Source organism: Melospiza melodia, chromosome 25 (genome assembly GCF_035770615.1).
Source record: "Melospiza melodia melodia isolate bMelMel2 chromosome 25, bMelMel2.pri, whole genome shotgun sequence".
Taxonomy (NCBI): Eukaryota; Metazoa; Chordata; class Aves; order Passeriformes; family Passerellidae; genus Melospiza; species Melospiza melodia.
In genome coordinates this window covers 9,911,123-9,930,280 of record NC_086218.1, presented here as the reverse complement: position 1 = coordinate 9,930,280, position 19,158 = coordinate 9,911,123, and the positions used below count along the sequence as shown (strand labels likewise).

The 19,158-nt window shown below is 61.6% G+C and overlaps 4 protein-coding genes across 4 annotated transcripts; all 4 read right to left on the bottom strand.

Annotated features, from left to right (window-relative positions):
• Positions 1-4,490: 4,490 nt before the first annotated feature.
• On the bottom strand, positions 4,491-6,656 carry DUSP23 (dual specificity phosphatase 23). Its single transcript, XM_063176262.1, has 4 exons — positions 6,586-6,656; positions 5,533-5,805; positions 4,696-4,877; positions 4,491-4,602 (listed from the first exon to the last, which is right to left on the bottom strand). The coding sequence occupies exons 2-4, from the start codon at positions 5,800-5,802 to the stop codon at positions 4,584-4,586; spliced, it is 471 nt and encodes a 156-aa protein (XP_063032332.1). The 5' UTR covers positions 5,803-5,805; positions 6,586-6,656; the 3' UTR covers positions 4,491-4,583.
• A 1,058-nt stretch (positions 6,657-7,714) lies between these two features.
• Positions 7,715-9,117, bottom strand: LOC134429419 (C-reactive protein-like). The gene is made up of 2 exons (XM_063176575.1): positions 8,707-9,117; positions 7,715-8,392 (listed from the first exon to the last, which is right to left on the bottom strand). Exons 1-2 carry the CDS (start codon positions 8,768-8,770, stop codon positions 7,797-7,799), a joined length of 660 nt encoding a protein of 219 aa, XP_063032645.1. The 5' UTR covers positions 8,771-9,117; the 3' UTR covers positions 7,715-7,796.
• Positions 9,118-9,210: 93 nt separating this feature from the next.
• Positions 9,211-10,750, bottom strand: LOC134429087 (serum amyloid P-component-like). The gene is made up of 2 exons (XM_063176175.1): positions 10,687-10,750; positions 9,211-9,852 (listed from the first exon to the last, which is right to left on the bottom strand). Exons 1-2 carry the CDS (start codon positions 10,748-10,750, stop codon positions 9,233-9,235), a joined length of 684 nt encoding a protein of 227 aa, XP_063032245.1. The 3' UTR covers positions 9,211-9,232.
• A 2,077-nt stretch (positions 10,751-12,827) lies between these two features.
• LOC134429418 (atypical chemokine receptor 1-like) lies at positions 12,828-15,449 on the bottom strand. The gene is made up of 2 exons (XM_063176574.1): positions 15,295-15,449; positions 12,828-13,751 (listed from the first exon to the last, which is right to left on the bottom strand). Exons 1-2 carry the CDS (start codon positions 15,313-15,315, stop codon positions 12,828-12,830), a joined length of 945 nt encoding a protein of 314 aa, XP_063032644.1. The 5' UTR covers positions 15,316-15,449.
• Between the last annotated feature and the right edge of the window lie 3,709 nt (positions 15,450-19,158).

Here is a 19,158-nt window from a genome sequence, read left to right as displayed (position 1 = left end):
GGGATATGAGTGGGACAGAGGGGCAGGACACGCAGGAAAAACACTCCTGGGACAGAGGTGGGACCAGGGGACACAGATGGGACACAGGGGTGGGACTGTGGTGGGTCAACGAGGGGACACACGGGTGGGACATGGATGGGACACATGGATGGGACACGGCCAGGACACGTGGGTGGCGTTTGGGTGGGACACAGGGACAGGTGGGTGGCACTGAGGGCTGTGACAAGCAAGCCCAGCCCTATGTCCCCTCTGTGTGTCCCTCTGTCCCAGCGCTCCCTGCTCACCCTTCCCCATCCCATCTCCCTCTCTCTAATCCCACCCTAAATGTGTCCCCACACGGTGCCATGTCCCCATCCCATGGGCTGAGCCGGAGCTGGGCCACTCGCCAGCCTGGGTGAGGGGGGGGACAGGAGGGGACACAGAGGGGACATCCTGGCTGTGTCCCCGGCTCAGAGCCAGCATCGAGGGACCGGCAAACCCCGCACGTGTGACACCGGCCCGGCCACATGGGCACCCCGGGAGGGACACTGGGGCGATGCCCCCCCAGCCCAGCCCTCCTTGGAGTGGGTGGGGGGTCCTTGGAGCCCCCCCTGGCCCGGCCTGGCCCCCTGAGCCCGGGGGACTCTGAGGACAGCGTGGAGTCAGCGGGGTTAAGGGCAATAATTCTGCTGTAAGCAGCTTTGGGCCGCTCCGGCCCATGTGAGCTTAGGCTGGGCATCGCTGCCCGGCACTGCCACCGCGGCCATGGTGTCCCCATCACAGCCACATTGTCCCCATCACAGCCACATTGTCCCCATCGTGTCCCCATTGTCCCCGTGCTGGTCCCCACGCAGGGATGGGCACCCCAAACTGGCTGTGCCCTGGGTATGTGCCCCCCATGTGAGCTTAGGCTGGGCATCACTGTGCGGCACTGCCACCGCGGCCATGGTGTCCCCATCACAGACACATTGTCCCCATCACGGCCACATTGTCCCCATCATGTCCCCATTGTCCCCATGCTGGTCCCCACACAGGCAGGGATGGGCACCCCAAACTGGCTGTGCCCTGGGTATGTGCCCCCCATGTGAGCTTAGGCTGGGCATCGCTGTCCGGCACTGCCACCGCGGCCACGGCGTCCCCATCACGGCCACATTGTCCCCATCGTGTCCCCAGTGTCCCCATTGTCCCCGTGCTGGTCCCCACGCAGGGATGGACACCCCAAACTGGCTGTGCCCTGGGTATGTGAGCTTAGGCTGGGATCACTATCCAGCACTGCCACCGTGGCCACAGTGTCCCCATCACGGCTACATTGTCCCCATCACAGCCACATTGTCCCCACTGCGTCCCCATTGTCCCCGTGCTGGTCCCCATGCAGGGATGGGCACCCCAAACTGGCTGTGCCCTGGCTATGTGCCCCCCATACGTGTGGCCTCGCTGTGGCATCATCTTGGGGACACTGGTGTCCCCAAAACCCCACCGTGGGCCACCAGGGCCAGCTGGGTGGCCCCAGAGTTTTGGAGTGACCCCACAAATTCTGGGCACATCTGGGCAGGGCACAGCTGGATTGCCAGCAGTGCCCGGTGTCACCACGCCAATGTCACCACGCCAGTGTCACCACCCTGGCACCTTGTCCCCAAAGGAGAATGGTGACATTGTGGCAATCCAAAGGAACTTTTGGGGACTGTGGAGCTGCTGGTTGAGGCGCTGGCCCCCGTTGTGCCCGCGCCATGTGCCACCCGCCCGGAAACGGGGACGGTGACACTGCTTCCAACCAGGATTTAAATGCCACCAAGGTTAGGAGCAGCTGAGAAGAGATTTCCAGGATTGGATTTTTGGATGGAGATGCCTCAATTCCGGCTAAGCTACACTTTAAGCACCAACGTCCCGGCTCGGCCCCTGGGCGCTGACACGCTTGTCACCCTCCACGTGGCATCGGGGCACCGGCGGGTGACAGCGCTGGGGGGGCTGCTCGTGGGCCCTGAAGGACCCCAGAGCCAGAACCACCCCAGAGCTGGGATCCCATGGGACCCCAAAAACAGCACCCTGAGGGACCCCAAAGTCAGGACCCAGATCTAAGACCCTAAAGCCAAGGCCCCAAAATGAGGAGTCCAAAGCCAGGACCCAGAGCCAGGACCCAGATTTGGGACCCCAAAGTCAGAACTCAGAGCGAGGACCCAGATCTAAGACCCCAAAGCCAAAACACCAAAGCCAGAACCCAGAGCCAGGACCCAGATTTGGGACCCCAAAGCCAAGACCCCAAAGCCAGAACCCAGAGCCAGGACCCAGAGCTGGGAGCCCAAAGCAAGTCCCCAAAGCCAGGACCTAAAGCCAGAACCCAGATTTGGGACCCCAAAGTCAGAACTCAGAGCCAGCACCCTGATTTGGGACCCCAAAGCCAAAACCCCAAAGCCAGAACCCAGAGCCAGGACGCAGATTTGGGACCCCAAAGCCAGAACCCAGAGCCAGGACCCAGATTTGGGACCCCAAAGCCAAAACCCCAAAGTGAGGAGTCCAAAGCCAGAACCCAGAGCCAGGACCCACATTTGGGACCCCAAAGCCAGAACCCAGAGCCAGGACCCAGATTTGGGACCCCAAAGCCAAAACCCCAAAGCCAGAACTCAGAGCCAGAACTCAGAGTTGGACCCCAAAGCCAAAACCCCAAAGCCAGGACCCAGATTTGGGACCCCAAAGCCAAAGCCCCAAAGTGAGGATTCCAAAGCCAGAATCCAGAGCCAGGACCCAGATTTGGGACCCTGAGACACCCCAGAATGAGCACCCCGAAGGATCCCAGAGCCAGAACTCAGAGTTGGACCCCAAAGCCAGAACCCAGAGAGACCCCAGAGCTGGGACACCAAGAGATCCCAGAACCACAACCCTGAGAGACCCCAGACTCAAAATCCTGGAACCAGGACTCTGAGGAATCCCTGAGTCAGGACACAGAGCTGGGACCCCAAAGCCAGGATCCAGAACCAGGAGCCAAGAGCTGGGAACCCAAGGAATCCCAGAGCCAGGATCCCGAACAACCCCAGAACTGGGACCCTGAATGACCCCAAACCCAGGGCCCTGAGGGAGCTCAAAGCCAGAAATCAGGACCAGAACCCCGAGGAACCCCAAACCCAGGACTCCAGAGCCACCAGCCCAAGGGACCCCAGAGCCAGGATCCCAAACAACCCCAGAATTGGGACCCTGACTGACCCCAAATTCAGGGCCCTGAGGGAGCTCAAAGTCAGGATCCAGAACCAGAACCCTGAGGAACCCCAAACCCAGGACCCTAGAGCCAGGATCCCAAACAACCCCAGAACTGGGATCCTGGCTGACTCCAAATTCAGGGCCCTGAGGGAGCTCAAAGCCAGGATCCAGAACCAGAACCCTGAGGAACCCCAAAGCCAGGATCCAGAGCCAGGAGCCAAGAACTGGGAACCCAAGAGACCCCAGAGCCAGGATCCCGAACAACCCCAGAACTGGGACCCTGAATGACCCCAAACCCAGGGCCCTGAGGGAGCTCAAAGCCAGAAATCAGGACCAGAACCCCGAGGAACCCCAAACCCAGGACTCCAGAGCCACCAGCCCAAGGGACCCCAGAGCCAGGATCCCAAACAACCCCAGAATTGGGACCCTGACTGACCCCAAATTCAGGGCCCTGAGGGAGCTCAAAGTCAGGATCCAGAACCAGAACCCTGAGGAACCCCAAACCCAGGACCCTAGAGCCAGGATCTCAAACAACCCCAGAACTGGGATCCTGGCTGACTCCAAATTCAGGGCCCCGAGGGAGCTCAAAGCCAGGATCCAGAACCAGAACCCTGAGGAACCCCAAAGCCAGGATCCAGAGCCAGGAGCCAAGAACTGGGAACCCAAGAGACCCCAGAGCCAGGATCCCGAACAACCCCAGAACTGGGACCCTAAATGACCCCAAATTCAGGGCCCTGAGGGAGCTCAAAGCTGGGATACAGGACCAGAACCCTGAGGAACCCCAAACCCAAGACCCCAGAGCCAGGATCCCAAACAACCCCAGAATTGGCACCCTGACTGACCCCGAATTCAGGGCCCTGAAGGATCTCAAAGCTGGGATCCAGGACCAGAACCCTGAGGAACTCCAAACCCAAGACCCCAGAGCCAGGATCCTGAAAAACCCCAGAACTGGGACCCTGAATGACCCCAAACCCAGGGCCCTGAGGGAGCTCAAAGCCAGAGTTCAGAACCAGAACCCTGAGGAACCCCAAAGCCAGGATCCAGAGCCAGGAACCAAGAACTGGGAACCCAAGAGACCCCAGAGCCAGGATCCTGAACAACCCCAGAATTGGCACCCTGACTGACCCCAAATTCAGGGCCCCGAGGGAGCTCAAAGCCAGAATTCAGAACCAGACCCCTGAGGAACCCCAAACCCTGAGGAACCCCAAACCCAGAGCCAGGACCCCAAATCCCAGGATGCAGCTGCCAACCAAGCCGGCTCTGGGGGTGCCCAGCAGAGCATCACCCCAGCGTGTACCCCAAAACCAGACCTGGAGAGAAGCCACAGGCCAGTCCTTTAATGCAGGAGGTGACAGACAGGGCTGGGCACGCCTGGCACCTCAAGGTGCCCAATTCCATGGACGCCATCCATGATCTCAGCTCTCCTTGCCAGCGCTGTGGAGGGGAAAATGCCACCAGTGAGAGAGGACTGGGGACATTTGGGAGCCACAAATTGGGCAGGGGACCACCCAGGAGGGTGGCACCTACCCCAGGCACTGGCAGAAGCGGAGCACGGCCTGTTCCTGCTCTGAGGTCTCGATGGAGCCGGGCCGGAGGCGCCGGATCTCACGGATGGCATCGCCCCCTGCCAGGTGCTGCTCCTTGCACAGGTAACAGGCCAGCAGCGTGCCAGTCCTGCCATGGCCCAGCATGCAGTGCACTGCCACGGCCTGGGCACAGGGACACAGCTGTGGGTGGCACTGCTGGATGCCCACGTGCCCCTCTGAGTGACAGGCGACGCCCATTTTGGCGCTGCCCACATGGGATTTCTGCCTGGTGTCACCTTCTGTCACCCCCTCCCCGCATCTTCTTAGGTGTCCCTTCTTGAAGTGACAACTCCCTGAGATGTCACAGCCACCAGGTGTCACAGCCCTACCACAGGTGTGTGTTCCCCGCCAGGTGTCACCCTCCCAAAGTGCCATTCCTGAAGGAGTGACCATCTCCCAAGGTGTCATTCCTCAAGCGGTGCCCATCTCCCAAGGTGTCACCCCCTCCAAAATGTCCCCCACCACCAAGGTGCCATCTCTCCAAACATCCCTCCTCAAGGTGTCCCTCCTCCCTGAGGTGTCACCCTGCTGAGGTCCCCCTCCAGCCCTCAAGGTGTTCCCCACCCTGACGTGCCACCTCCTCAAGGTGTCCCAAAGTGTTCCCTCAGATGTCTTCCCTAGTGTCCCCTCCCCTGGTGTCTCTCCTGGTGTCTTCCCTTCTGTGCCACCACCCCAATTGTCCCCTCCACTCTCCCCCAGCTGCCCCACCAGCGTCTTCCCACAGTTGTCCCACAGTTGTCCCCTCGCTGTCCCCTCCCCCGGGTGTCCCCGGCCATACCTCCCCGCGGCCATTGGCCTCCTCCACGATCTGCAGGAAGCTCTGGATCTGCTCGGGGCTCGGCGGGGTGAAGTCGGCGATGCGGAGCCGGTGCAGCTGGATTTGGGGACAGCAGCCGTGGTGCGGCGGGGCCCGCTCCGTCAGGGACACCAGGTGTCGCACGCCGCGCTCCCGCAGGTACCGGTAGTGCCCCGGTTCCCGCGGCATCGCCAGCCCCGCCAGCCGCCCCTCGACCACCCACGAGAAATTGGGGGGCTCCAATGCACCCATGGCCTGTGGAGGGGGGGGACAGGGGACACTGCTGCTCTGGGGAACCTCAGAGCCCCCAGGTCAGGACCCCTGGAACCCCCATTTTGGATATGGGACCCCCAGCTCAGGCCCCCAAGACCCCTCAACACCATCCCCTCTCCATGCCTCCAGAAGCCCCAATACCACCCCCAAAACCCCCTGGCCAAGAGCCTTGGGAGCCCTAAATAAAGCCCCCAGACCCCCAGCTCAGACCTTGCCCATCAGGACCCCCAGTTCCTCAAAACCAAACCCCAGCAGAACATGGCCATGTCCCCAGGATCCCCCAGGTCAAGACCCCCACACTCCCCAATTCAGACCCCCTATATCAGAACCCCCAAAACCACACCCTGGAGAATGTGGCCAGGGTACCCCAAAGTCTCCTGGACCCCGTTGAGAGGACTCCTGGGACCACCAAATGAAGCCCCCAGACCCCTCAATTGAGACCTCCCATGTCAAGAACCCCTGGGACCCCAAAATCCCACCCTAGAGAACATGACCAGGGTACCCCAAACTCCCCTGCACCCCAAATCCCAAATTCAGACCCCTCAATTGACGCCCCACATGTCAGGACCCTCACACCCATCCTAATCAGCAGAGTTTAACCGGGTGCCCCAATTCAGACTCCCAACCTCATCAGCCCCCCGGGACCCCCGTCCAGCGCCCCGGGCCCAGCTCGGGGTTCCCCCCGTCCCCACAGGCCGCAGCTCCGGGGCCCCGGCCTCGCTCCGTTCCCGCCGCCCCGGTGTCCCCCCGGCCCCGCCATACCGGGGAGGCCGCGCGGGGCGGAGCGAGAACGGGCCGGGCCCGGGCTGAGGCGGAGCTGAGGCGGAGTTGGGTCCGAGCTGAGGCGGAGCTGAGGCGGAGCCAGGCCCGGGATGTGGCGGAATTGAGGCGGAGTTGAGGCGGAACTGGGCCGGAGCTGAGGGGAGCGGGACCGGAGCTGGGTCCGAGCTGAGGGGAGCGGGGCCGGAGCTGGGTCCGAGCTGAGGGGAGCGGGGCCGGAGCTGGGTCCGAGCTGAGGGGACCGGGGCCGGAGCTGAGGGGACCGAGGCCGGAGCTGGGTCCGAGCTGAGGTGGAGCGGGAACGGAGTGGATCCGAGCTGAGGGAGAGCGAGGCCGGAGCTGAGAGGAGCTGGGTCCGAGCTGAGGTGGAGCGGGACCGGAGCTGAGGGGACCGGGGCCGGAGCTGGGGCCGGAGCTGAGGGGACCGGGGCCGGAGCTGAGGCGGAGCTGGGCCCGGAGAAGCCGCAGCGAGCGACGGAGGTGGCGCGGCGGTGACACAGGGGACAGTGGGGACACGGGGGAGGTCGGGTGGGTGTCGGGGGGACAAGGGGGAGACCCGCAGCTGCGGGGCCGCGGCGGGACGCGGGGCTGCGGGATACGGGGCTGAACCTCCGGGACAGCGAGCTGGAACCCGCCGGGACAAGGGTCTGCAGGACTGGGGGAATGCAGGAATGGGGGGGCTGAATCTCCCGGGACAGGGGGCTGAGCCCCCCAGGGCTCTGGGACTGAGTCCCCCAGGACACGGGATTTCCACCCTGGGGCTCTGGGACTGACTCTCAGGAGCTCCAGGACTGAACAACTCGGGACTCAAGGTTGGACCCTCCAGATCTGTGTGGCACATGGGGCTGTAGGGCTGAATCCCCGGGATACAGAGCTGGACCCCTGGAGCTCCATTGCTGAACCCCCCCAAAGGCTCCAGGACTGCACCCCCAGAGCTCTGGGTCTGAATCCCCCAGGACATGGGGCTGTGCCCCATCAGTATATGGGGCTGAACCCCCCAGGGACATGGGGCTGAACCCCCCAAGGGCTCCAGGACTGCACCCCCAGAGCTTTGCCTTGGGGGGGCCTCAACCCACTCCCCCACCCCTAAAAACTACAAGAACCCTAAAACCACATTTCTCCATTTATGCAATGTTGGGTGGCTTTTGGGGAGGGGGTTACACAGCAGGGATTGGGGACACCCCCCCACAGCCTCAGGGCTTCAGGTACACCTCTCCCACGATCTTGTAGGGGAAATTGTTCCAGCCAAAAAGGGGGGTTTGGCCAGGTGTGTCATACAGGGCCGACACCACCTCCGTGGTGGAGATGCCCACGTCCCACATGTACACGGATGAAATCTCCCCCACCAAGGACTGCTTGGCATCAAAGCCACCCCCAAAGCTGTCCTGGTCCTGCCCCAGCACGATGGATGCTGGCACTCCCACCGTGTATCCTTTCTGCAGCCCCTTCCTGGGCCAGGGCTTCCCGTTGAGCCAGAAGCTCACGATGCCCGTGGAGGATTCCCAGCTGACGCAGACGTGCTCGACCTCCGCGAGGTTTTCAGGCACCCTGAAGGACAAGAACTGGTTGCCCACGTTGAAGTCGTACTGGCCAGGTTTGGGCTTGAAGAGCAGGATCTCGTTGCTCTGTTGTTTGGTGGCGTAGGAGAAGAGGCTGTAGGGCCGGCTGAGGTCGGTGTAGGATTTGAGGCACACGGTGAAGTTGTTCAGGGGCTTCTCCAGCTTTGCTGTCACCTGCACGTGGGCGCTTTGGGACTCTCGGGGGAACACGAACACCGAGCTGCCCAGGTCTGCGGGAGGTGACATCGACAGAGGTGACATCCAGCACTCGGCGTGGGTGCCACCACCACCAGCTGTGGCACGGGGTGTTGAGTGTCGAGTCCCTGCCAACCCCCCATTTCTGTCCTCAGGGTGCCCCTTTGCCATCGTGCCCCCTCCTGCAGGCTGCGCCCTGCCCGTTCCTCCCTTGCAGCGCTCGGGGTGCCCCTGTGGGTTCCTCCATGCCGCCTTTGCCCGCACCCTGCGCCCTTTGGGAGCACTCAGGGTGCCCCCACAACCCGCCCTGCATGTCCCCATGCCCCCCAGGGTGTCCCCGTGCCACTACCTTGTGGGGCCGTGGGACCGAAGAGCGCGGTGAGGATGAGGAGGCAGAGCCACAGCGGCCCCATGGCACCGGCCACTGTCACCACCGTGGGAAAGGGGGGACCTCAGAGCCACCCAGAGCCGCTCCGAGGCGTGACAGTGACTGGTGGTGACACTGACCTTCGTCCCCAAGCCCCAGGACTGTTGGGAAATGGCGTGTGAGCGTGGCGGGGACTGGCTTTGGGGACAATCCCCCTGTCCCCAAGGGAGGAGCCTTCCCCTTCCTGGCTCCGCGTGGGGCTGGGCAGCGCTGGAGCCGCTGGATCCGTGTCCTGCCCGTGCAGGGACGGCCACGGGGCAGCTTGTGGGGTGTGGGATGGGGAACGGGTGCCCTGGGTGTTGGTGGCACTCAGAGTGACCCAGTCCCCAGCTGAGGGACCTTCCTCGCGTTGGGTTGTAGAGGTGACGGGGTGCTGGCTGCCGGGGAGACGGGTGTGAGCGACCAAGGGTGAGGAGGGGAACAGCGGGACCGAGGCCACCCGCAACCCTCAGGCCCCCAGCACCTCCCGGAGCCGCTGTTTCACCACCACATCTCCCTTGACCTGGTAGCTGAGGCTGTTCCAGGCCAGCAGCGCGGGCGGCAGGCGCAGGGACAGGAAGGCCGCGCGCATCTTCTCCGGCGACAGCCCCGCGTCCCACAGGTAAACGTCGGTCAGCTCCCCCGAGAAGGAGTTGTAGACGTCAAAGCCACCCCCAAAACTGTCCTGCTCCTGTCCCAGCAGGATGGCAGCCGTGGCCCCCACCGTGTAGCCCCTCTGCAGCCCCTTCCTCGGCCAGGGCTTCCCGTTGAGCCAGAACTCGGCGATGCCCGTGGAGGATTCCCAGCTGGCGCAGACGTGCTCCCACTCCCTGCGGCCCTCGGGGATGCGGAAGGTGACAAACTTTCCCCCCACGTAGAAGCGGTACTCCTCGGGTTTGGGCTTGAAGAGCAGGATCTCGTTGTCCTGGCCTTTGGTGGCGTAGGAGAAGAGGCTGTGGGGCCGGCTGAGGTCGGTGTAGGAGCGCAGGCACACGGTGAAGTTGCGCAGGGGCTGCTCCAGCTGCGCCTGCAGCACCACGTAGGCGTCGCTGGGATCCTTCCGGAACACGAACACCTTTCGGTACAGGTCTGGGGACAACAGAGGTGACGTGCTGGTGTTGTGGCGTGCTGTAATGTCCCATTTTGGCCTTCCAGGGCATTCCCCCAGGTGTGCTTATGCCTCTCTCCCTTTCCCCTTGCCCCCATGCTGAGTGAGTCCTGTCAATCAGGCTCAACATTCCAGCAAGGCATCGTGTGCTTGGTCAAGTTCAAAGGATGCCCCTATGCCCAGAGGTCATTGGCCTGACTGGGTGTCATCTTCCCCTGAGACCCTGCCCCTCTCACCTGGTTGGTGGCTCACCTGTACCTCCCCTCCCCCTGTCCCTGAGCTTAAAAAGGTGATCAGAGCATGCGGTGATGATTCTGTTGGAGCAGTTCCTCATGTTCACACCTCTGTAACCATGGAATAAACCTCTGGACATTAAACCCTCCAGCAGAATCCTCTCCTTTTTCTCTTCACCATCGCCTGAAGCCATTCCTCCTGAGGTAAACGGGGTTCCTAACAAGCCTGGACTTGTTCAGTGCCCAGCTGCAACCACCAGCAAGCCAAGGTATCTCTGGGGTGATACACCGCAGTTGCTGCCTTTGGCCCAGCAGCGAGGGTCAGACTGGCCCAGGCACAATCTAACTGGGAATATTGGGAGCCATTTTTCCAATATGCTGGCAGGCTGGCGTGTCCCACAGCCCTCTCTGGCTGTCCCCTGCTCCAGCATCCTCCAGCCCTGCTGGCCGAGAGTGATCCGAGAGCTGCTGCCACGTCCCCCTGGACCTGCCCTCTGCTGGCTCCTGTCCCCAACCTCGGTGTCCCCCCACCTTCCTGGGCCACCATCCAGCTCCTGTCCCCCACCCTGGTGTCCCCCCTACCTTCCTGGGCCACCATGCCTGTGAGCGCAGCCAGGACGGGCAGCCAGAGCTGCAGGAGGCCCATGGTCGGTGCTGGAGCCGGGCGGGCTCGGCGCTGCCGCCGAGTTTATGTGCTCGAGGAGGGGAGGGGACTGTCAGGGGGATGTCCCCAATCCCAGCCTCAGCAGCCTGGCATGCCCGGGAGGGGCGATTTCATGCCCAGGGTGGGTGATTTCATGCCCAGGGTGGGTGATTTCATGCCTGGCATGGGTGATTTCATGGCATCACGCGGCCGTGCCACAAGACCTGGGGTCACCCGCCTGCACGGGTCTCCCCTTAGGGCTGGGTTCTGGGTTTGTGTCCCCCACCGGGGTGACAAGGACACCCCAGCCATGTGCCCACCTGTGTGATGACCCCAACACTCCTTCCCCAGGTGTGCCTGCTGTGAAAAACCCCCGTTGGAGGGATGTGGTTCGATTTGGAATCATCTGAGGGGTACAAGGAAAGGTTCCCCTGTCTCCCCTGCCCTGAGCCAGTTTGGGGGCACATCCTGAATTCTGCTCTGTCTGTCCTGCCTCAGGGGACTGAGATGGAGCCCTGAGTGTCCTGGGGTGACCGTGGTGACCCAAGGGGACAGGCAGATGGGAAGGGTTGAAGGTTTTGCCTGCCCCAAATGATGTTGCCGGGCTGGGGGGTGTCGAGTCCCTGCAGGGGTTTGATGGATCCCCAATTTTGGGGGCGATGTGGGCTCATTCCCCACTGATCAGCCCCCCAGTTTAGCCGGGGTGAGCCCCCAGCTCCTGCAGGGCTTGGCTCGGGCAGAGCAGCCCCATTGTCCCCTCTGCTGTGCCCGTGTCACCCCCGTGACTCCACGCGCTGGCCCTCGTGGGTTTTGGGTATAAATGCCCCCCCTGGCAGGCTCCAAGCTTCCTCAGGAACCTCTGCTGCCAATTTGGAGGCACGAGGAGCCCACACCCCCTCCATTTCCCGTCCTCCCCATCACCTCCCAGTCCCATCCAGTTCATTAACTGGGCTGGAGCAGCGCCTCAGGCAGTTGTGTTTGTTGTGTTTAATTCCCCGCTGCATCCTCTTGGCTTTGTCACGAGAGATGGAAAAAATCCCATCGCTTCCAAGATCCCCACCCCTGTCTGGAGTTTGGGGTGACCCCCCTGGGCAGCCTGAGGCACCCCAAGGCTTTCTGTGCTGGGCAGTCGGGGGGTCCGGCCCCAAAGAGACCCCAAGGGAGAAGACAGAGGGCAGGGGGCACACAACGGGGGATGCTGTGGGGGCACTGTGGGGCCAGAGGCTGATGCCAGGGTGCCAAGGCTTGTGCCAGCTGGCCAGGGGTCAGTGCTGGGTGGCCAAGGTTGGTGCCCAGGATCCAGAGGGCCAAGGTTGGTGCCCAGGATCCAGAGTGCCAAGGCTTGTGCCAGGGGTCCGAGTGTGGCGCGGGGGGACCGGGACTCAGTGCTGGGGGTCCAATCCGGTGCCGTGGGTCCGTTTGGTTCCGTGGGGCAGCCCCCGGATCTTGGCAGTCCCGGAGCTCGGCAGTCCCGGGAGCTCGGCATTCCCGGGATCTCGGAATTCCCGGAGCTCCGTATCCCCCGGAGCTCGGCAATCCCGGAGCTCAGCAATCCCCGAGTTTGGCATTCCCGGATCTGGGCATTCCCGGAGCCCAGCAGCCCCTGGACCTCGGCATTCCCGGGAGCTCGGCAGCTTCGGAGCTCAGCAGTCCCGGATCGGGGCATTCCTGGAGCTCAGCATTCCCGGAGCTCTGTATCACCCCGAGCTCAGCAGCCCCTGGAGCTCGGCATTCCCGGAGCTCGGCATTCCCGAAGCTCGGCAGTCCCGGGAGCTCAGAGGCCCCCGGATCTCAGCAGCCCCTGGAGCTCGGCATTCCCCAGAGCTCGGCATTCCCGGAGCTCCATACCCCCGGATCTCCCGATTATCCCCCGGCCCTCAGCAGCCCCCGGAGCTCCGTACCCCCGGATCTCCCCATCATCCCCCGGCTCTCAGCAGCCCCCGGAGCTCCGTACCCCCGGATCTCCCGATGATCCCCCGGCTCTCAGCAGCCCCCGGAGCTCCGTACCCCCGGATCTCCCGATGATCCCCCGGCTCTCAGCAGCCCCCGGAGCTCCGTACCCCCGGATCTCCCCCGGCTCTCAGCAGCCCCCGGCAGCCCCCACACGGCGGCGGCAGCTCCGGCCGAGCAGCAGCGCCAGGGGCCCGAGGCCGCAGTGCAGCACGCCCAGCGCCTCGCTCAGCCCCAGCGCCGTGTCGAAGCGCTCGAAGGAGCCGCAGGTGGGCTGGAGCAGCCCGGCCTGCAGCAGGAACTCCGCGCCCAGCCCGGCTCCGTAGGGCGCCCAGAGCGCCAGGAAGAGCCAGGCGAGCCCGGCTCCGTTCGCCCTGAGGCGCGGCACGGCCAGCGCGGCCAGCAGCAGCGCCGCGGGCAGCAGCAGCAGCAGGCACAGGCACAGCGCCAGGTGCAGCACGTAGAGCGGTGCCAGGATGCCCACGGCGCGCCGGACGCACGCGGTGCCCGCTGCCACGCCGCTGACCAGCGCGGCCGGAGCGGCCAAGAGCAGCGCCGATGCCCACAGCGCCACGGCCAAGCGGCGGCTCCGCGGGTCCCAGCGAGCCCAGGCCGTGCTGCAGGAGCCGCTGGCCACCAGCAGCGCCTGGGCGAAGACGCTCCAGTGCCACAGCAGGTGCGTGAGGCGGCACAGCCCCGTGCCCAGGTGCCAACCCCGCGCCACGCCCGCCGCCAGCGCGGGCAGCAGCGCCGCGAACAGCGCCGTGCCCAGCGCCAGCTGCGCCACCAGCGCCCGGCTCTGCGGCCACCGCCACGCTTGGGGACGCTTGGCCAGGGCCACCAGCAAGGCGCCGGTGGCCAGCGCGGCCGCCACGCTGGTGGCGGCCAGGAAAGGGGGTGCGACGCGCTGGAAGAGGGGACAGAAGTGGTTGTGGCATGGCGCGGCGCCGTAATCCAGGAGGGTGTCGTTGCTGGAAGTGTTGTCGTCGTAGGAGAGGTCGCCCATGATTTCCTCCAGGTCCAGGGAGCTGGCGGTCTCCAGGATGCCGGCGGTCTGTGGGTGGTGGGCATGGGGAGGGTGGCACATGGCCCTGGTGGCACCGTGGGGATGGGCAGGGCTGGGTTATCAGGGAGGGACACGCGGGGACAGCCGGGCTGCGGGTGGGGCCGGGATGGCGCCGTTCTCTGCCAGGAGGGACGCGGGGAGGATGCGGAGCCCGGAGGGTGCGCACAGAGCCCGCGGGGACACGGAGCCCCATGGTCCTGCCCAGAATTGGGGACCCTCAGGGCGCTGCTCAGTGCTGGGGACTCCTAAACCCCTAAAATCCCCCTAAACCCCACTGGGGAGCACTGGGGATTCCTGCGCAGAACTCGGGACTCCTGTGACCCCACTCAGCACCAGGGATCCCCTAAAATCCCCCTAAATCCCACTGGAAACTCCCATGATCCTGCTCAGAACTGGGGATCCTCAGGGGTCTGACTCCCAAACCCCAAAAATCCCCTAAACCCCACTGGGCACTGAGGATTCCTGCTCAGAACTGGGCCCCCCCCCCCCCATGATCCTCCTCAGAATTTGGGACTCCCGTGACCCCACTCAGCACCAGGGATCCCCTAAACCCCCATTAACACCCCTAAATCCCACTGGGGATTCCCATGATCCTGCTCAGAACTGGGGACCCCCATGGTTCTGCTCAGTTCTGGGGGACTCCTAAACCCCAAAAATCCCCCAAACCCCACTGGGTACTGGGGACTCCCATGATCCTGCTCAGAATTTGGGACTCCTGTGACCCCACTCAGCACCAGGGATCACCTAAAATCCCCCCAAATCCCACTGGAAACTCCCATGATCCTGCTCAGCACTGGGGGACCCTCACATCTCTACTCAGTTCTGGGGACTCCTAAACCCAAAAATCCCCCAAACCCCAAAAATCCCCCAAACCCCACTGGGCACTGGGGACCCCCATGATCCTGCTCAGAATTTGGGACTCCTGTGACCCCACTCAGCACCAGGGATCCCCTAAAATCCCCCCAAATCCCACTGGAAACTCCCATGATCCTGCTCAGAACTGGGGACCCCCATGGTTCTGCTCAGTGCTGGGGACTCCTAAACCCCAAAAATCCCCCAAACCCCAAAAACCCCCAAACCCCCAAACTGGGGACCCCCATGATCCTGCTCAGAATTTGGGACTCCTGTGACCCCACTCATCACCAGAAACCCCCTAAACCCCACTCAACACCCCCAAACCCCACTGGAGGAGATCCCCATCACCCTCCTCAGCATTGGGGGACCCTCAGGGCTCTATTCAGTTCTGGGGGACTCCTAAACCCCAAAAATCCCCCAAACCCCACTGGGCACTGGGGACCCCCATGATCCTGCTCAGAATTTGGGACTCCTGTGACCCCACTCATCACCAGAAACCCCCTAAACCCCACTCAACACCCCCAAACCCCACTGGAGGAGATCCCCATCACCCTCCTCAGCACTGGGGGACCCCCATTTTCCTCCTCCTCACACCAAGGACCCCCCCGTGCCCTCCCCTCCTGGGGGATGTGCCACCACCAGGGACAGGAATTTGGGGCGGGGGGATGTCACTCACCACGGGGACACAGTTGCCCATGATGCTGCTCCGAGTCTGGGGGTGGCACCACCGGGGTGGCCACTCGGACAGGGCACCCACCAGGTGCCAGGAGGTGCCCGGGGGTGACTCCTCCGCTCCAAAAGGAGCCGAGGGCTGCGGGCAGGAGATAAGAGGTGCCCCAGGGCCGGCCCTGCCCTTCTCCCGCCCTGGCAGCCGGCGGAAAAACGGGGGGAACGGCGCTGCCGGGAAATTTCTCGAGCAGGAAACCATCGGTTCTTGGCAGGACGAGTGAAATTAATTAGGGATTATTTGTCTTTCCACACGCTCCGGGGTGTGCCAGCTCCAGGGAGGGGTTTGGGGTTTGGGCATTTGAGGGGACCCCCCCTTCTCCCGGAGTCTGGAATTTCCTCAGGAGGAAGGAAGGGCTCCCGGGGGTCATCCTGTGCCATTGGAGCAGCTTGGTGACAGCGCTGGTGGCCTTGGTGGCCTTCAGGGACATCTTGATAGCGACGTCCCTATGGGGCTGGGGAGCTCCAGGGGTTGGGAATTGGGGTTCTGGTGGTAATTTGGGGGTAAAAGTGACAGTTTGGGGGTGACTGTGGAGCAGATTTGGGGGTGAAAGGCTTGGGGGGCTTCAAAGGTTGGGAATTGGGGCTGTGGTGGTAATTTGGGGAGGATATTTGGGGGTGAAAGTGCTGGGAAGTGACATTTTAGGGGTGACTGTGGAGCAAATTTAGGGGTGAAAGGCTTGGGGAGCTCCAGGGGTTGGGAATTGGGGTTCTGGTGGTAATTTGGGGGTGAAAGTGGCAGTTTGGGGGTGACTGTGGAGCAGATTTAGGGGTGAAAGGCTTGGGGGGCTTCAAAGGTTGGGAATTGGGGCTGTGGTGGTAATTTGGGGAGGATATTTGGGGGTGAAAGTGCTGGGAAGTGACATTTTAGGGGTGACTGTGGAGCAAATTTAGGGGTGAAAGGCTTGGGGAGCTCCAGGGGTTGGGAATTGGGGTTCTGGTGGCAATTTGGGGGTAAAAGTGACAGTTTGGGGGTGACTGTGGAGCAAATTTAGGGGTGAAAGGCTTGGGGAGCTCCAGGGGTTGGGAATTGGGGTTCTGGTGGTAATTTGGGGGTGAAAGTGACAGTTTGGGGGTGACTGTGGAGCAGATTTGGGGGTGAAAGGCTTGGGGGGCTCCAGGGGTTGGGAATTGGGGTTCTGGTGGTAATTTGGGAGGATATTTGGGGGTGAAAGTGACAGTTTGGGGGTGACTGTGGAGCAGATTTAGGGGTGAAAGGCTTGGGGAGCTCCAGGGGTTGGGAATTGGGGTTCTGGTGGTAATTTGGGGGTAAAAGTGACAGTTTGGGGGTGACTGTGGAGCAGATTTGGGGGTGAAAGGCTTGGGGGGCTCCAGGGGTTGGGAATTGGGGTTCTGGTGGTAATTTGGGGGTGAAAGTGGCAGTTTGGGGGTGACTGTGGAGCAGATTTAGGGGTGAAAGGCTTGGGGGGCTTCAAAGGTTGGGAATTGGGGCTGTGGTGGTAATTTGGGGAGGATATTTGGGGGTGAAAGTGCTGGGAAGTGACATTTTAGGGGTGACTGTGGAGCAAATTTAGGGGTGAAAGGCTTGGGGAGCTCCAGGGGTTGGGAATTGGGGTTCTGGTGGTAATTTGGGGGTAAAAGTGACAGTTTGGGGGTGACTGTGGAGCAAATTTAGGGGTGAAAGGCTTGGGGGGCTCCAGGGGTTGGGAATTGGGGTTCTGGTGGTGATTTAAGGAGGATATTTGGGGGTGAAAGTGACAGTTTGGGGGTGACTGTGGAGCAGATTTAGGGGTGAAAGGCTTGGGGAGCTCCAGGGGTTGGGAATTGGGGTCGCTGCTGTTTGGGGAGGGCTGGGGGCCAGGATTTGGGGGGCTCTGAGGGGCAGATTTGGGGGTGAAAGGGCTGGGAGCCTGCAGGGATTGGGGGTTTGCTGTTCTTTGGGGGGAGCTGGGAATTTGGGGGGCATTGAGGGAAAGATTTGGGGGGAAAAGGGATGAGAAAGAATCTGGGAATTTGCAATTTGGGGGGGCTGAGGAAGAATTTGGGAATTGGGAATTTGGGGGGGGATTGAGGGGCAGATTTGGGGGTGAAATGGCTGAGGAGGAGTCTGAGAATTGATGATTTTGGAGAGGTTGAGGAGGAATTTGGGAATTGGGAATTTGGGAGGGGCTGAGGAAGAATTTGAGAATTGGGAATTTGGAGGGGCTGAGGGGAAATTTGGAAATGGTAATTTCAAAGGGATTGAGGGGCAGATATTTGGGGGGGGTGAAATGGCTGAGGAAGAACTTGGGAATTGGCAATTTGGAGGGGCTAAGGAAGAATCAGAGAATTGGGAATTTGGAGGGGCTGAGGGGAAATTGGGAAATGGAAATTTCAAAGGGATTGAGGGGCAGATTTGGGGGGGTGAAATGGCTGAGGAGGAATTTGGGAATTGGCAATTTAGGGGGGGGGTGAGGAGGAATTTGGGAAATGGGAATTTGGGGGGGATTGAGGGGCAGATTTGGGGCGGGGGAAAGGGCTGAGGAGGAATTTGGGAATTGGCAATTTAGGGGGGGGTGAGGAGGAATTTGGGAAATGGGAATTTGGGGGGGATTGAGGGGCAGATTTGGGGGGTGGTGAAATGGCTGAGGAGGAATTTGGGAATTGGCAATTTAGGGGGAATTGAGGGGAAGATTTAGGGGTGAAAATCCCAGGGATTGGGATCGGGGTTGCTGCTCTTTGTGGGGAGGGGCTGAGGGTCAGGATCAGGATCAGGGTGGGTCTGGGGGCTCAGAGGAGTTTTTAGGGGGGCTGATCTCCGTCACCCCCTCCCACCACCCCCAAACTCCCTCCTCTTTGACCCCCCATCCCCAAACACACACGGACAGGCAGGGTAAGGTGTGTAATCCAGATATATTTATAGGATTATTTTCCGAGATTAGCACAGGATATTAGAAAGGTTATAAAGTCACATCGACGGTCGTTGGCTCCCTTTTTTTTTTCTTTTTCTTTTTTTTTTTTTTTCTTTTTATGTACAGACAGAAAAAAAAAAAACAAAAAAAAAACAAACAAAAAACCACAGCACAACAACACAGCCCAGCCTCTGCCCCCCACCCTGGCCTCTCCAGAGCCCCCCAAAATATGGCTTTCGTGTCTATTGAGAGTTCAGTGCCGGCCAGGAAGCCTCCAAGGGGGGTCCCCAAATCCTCCTCGTGCCCCAACACCCCACGAACGGGTGGATGTGGGGCCACCAATGGGACCCCCCCCCAAGGACGGGGTGGTGGCCTGGACACGGTGTCACTGTCACCGCCCGGGTGTGACACAAATCTTCTCCCGTCCCCACCAAACCCTTTGGTTCTCAGTGCCAGAAGTGGCCTCGGGTGGAATCTCTGACCCTCAGCGGCTCCTTCCTCACCTGGGGCCAGGTGACACCTCCACAGGTCCCTGCCCGCTGCCCGGGCTGCCCTGCCACGCTCCCCACGGCAGGTGGGACCTCAAAAAACACCTCAAAACCACAAAAACCACCTCGAAACCAGCAAAAACAACCAAAACCACCTCAAAATCATGTCAAAACCACCAAAACCATGTCAAAACCACCTCAAAACCAGCAAAACCACCTCAAAACAACCAAAACCACCTCAAAACCATCAAAACCACCTCAAAACCAGCAAAACCACCTCAAAACCATCAAAACCACCTCAAAACCAGCAAAACCACCTCAAAACAACCAAAACCACCTCAAAATGACCAAAACCACCTCCAAACCATCAAAACCACCTCAAAACGACCAAAAGCACCTCAAAACCATCAAGACCACCTCAAAACCATTAAAACCACCTCAAAACAACCAAAACCACCTCAAAACAACCAAAAC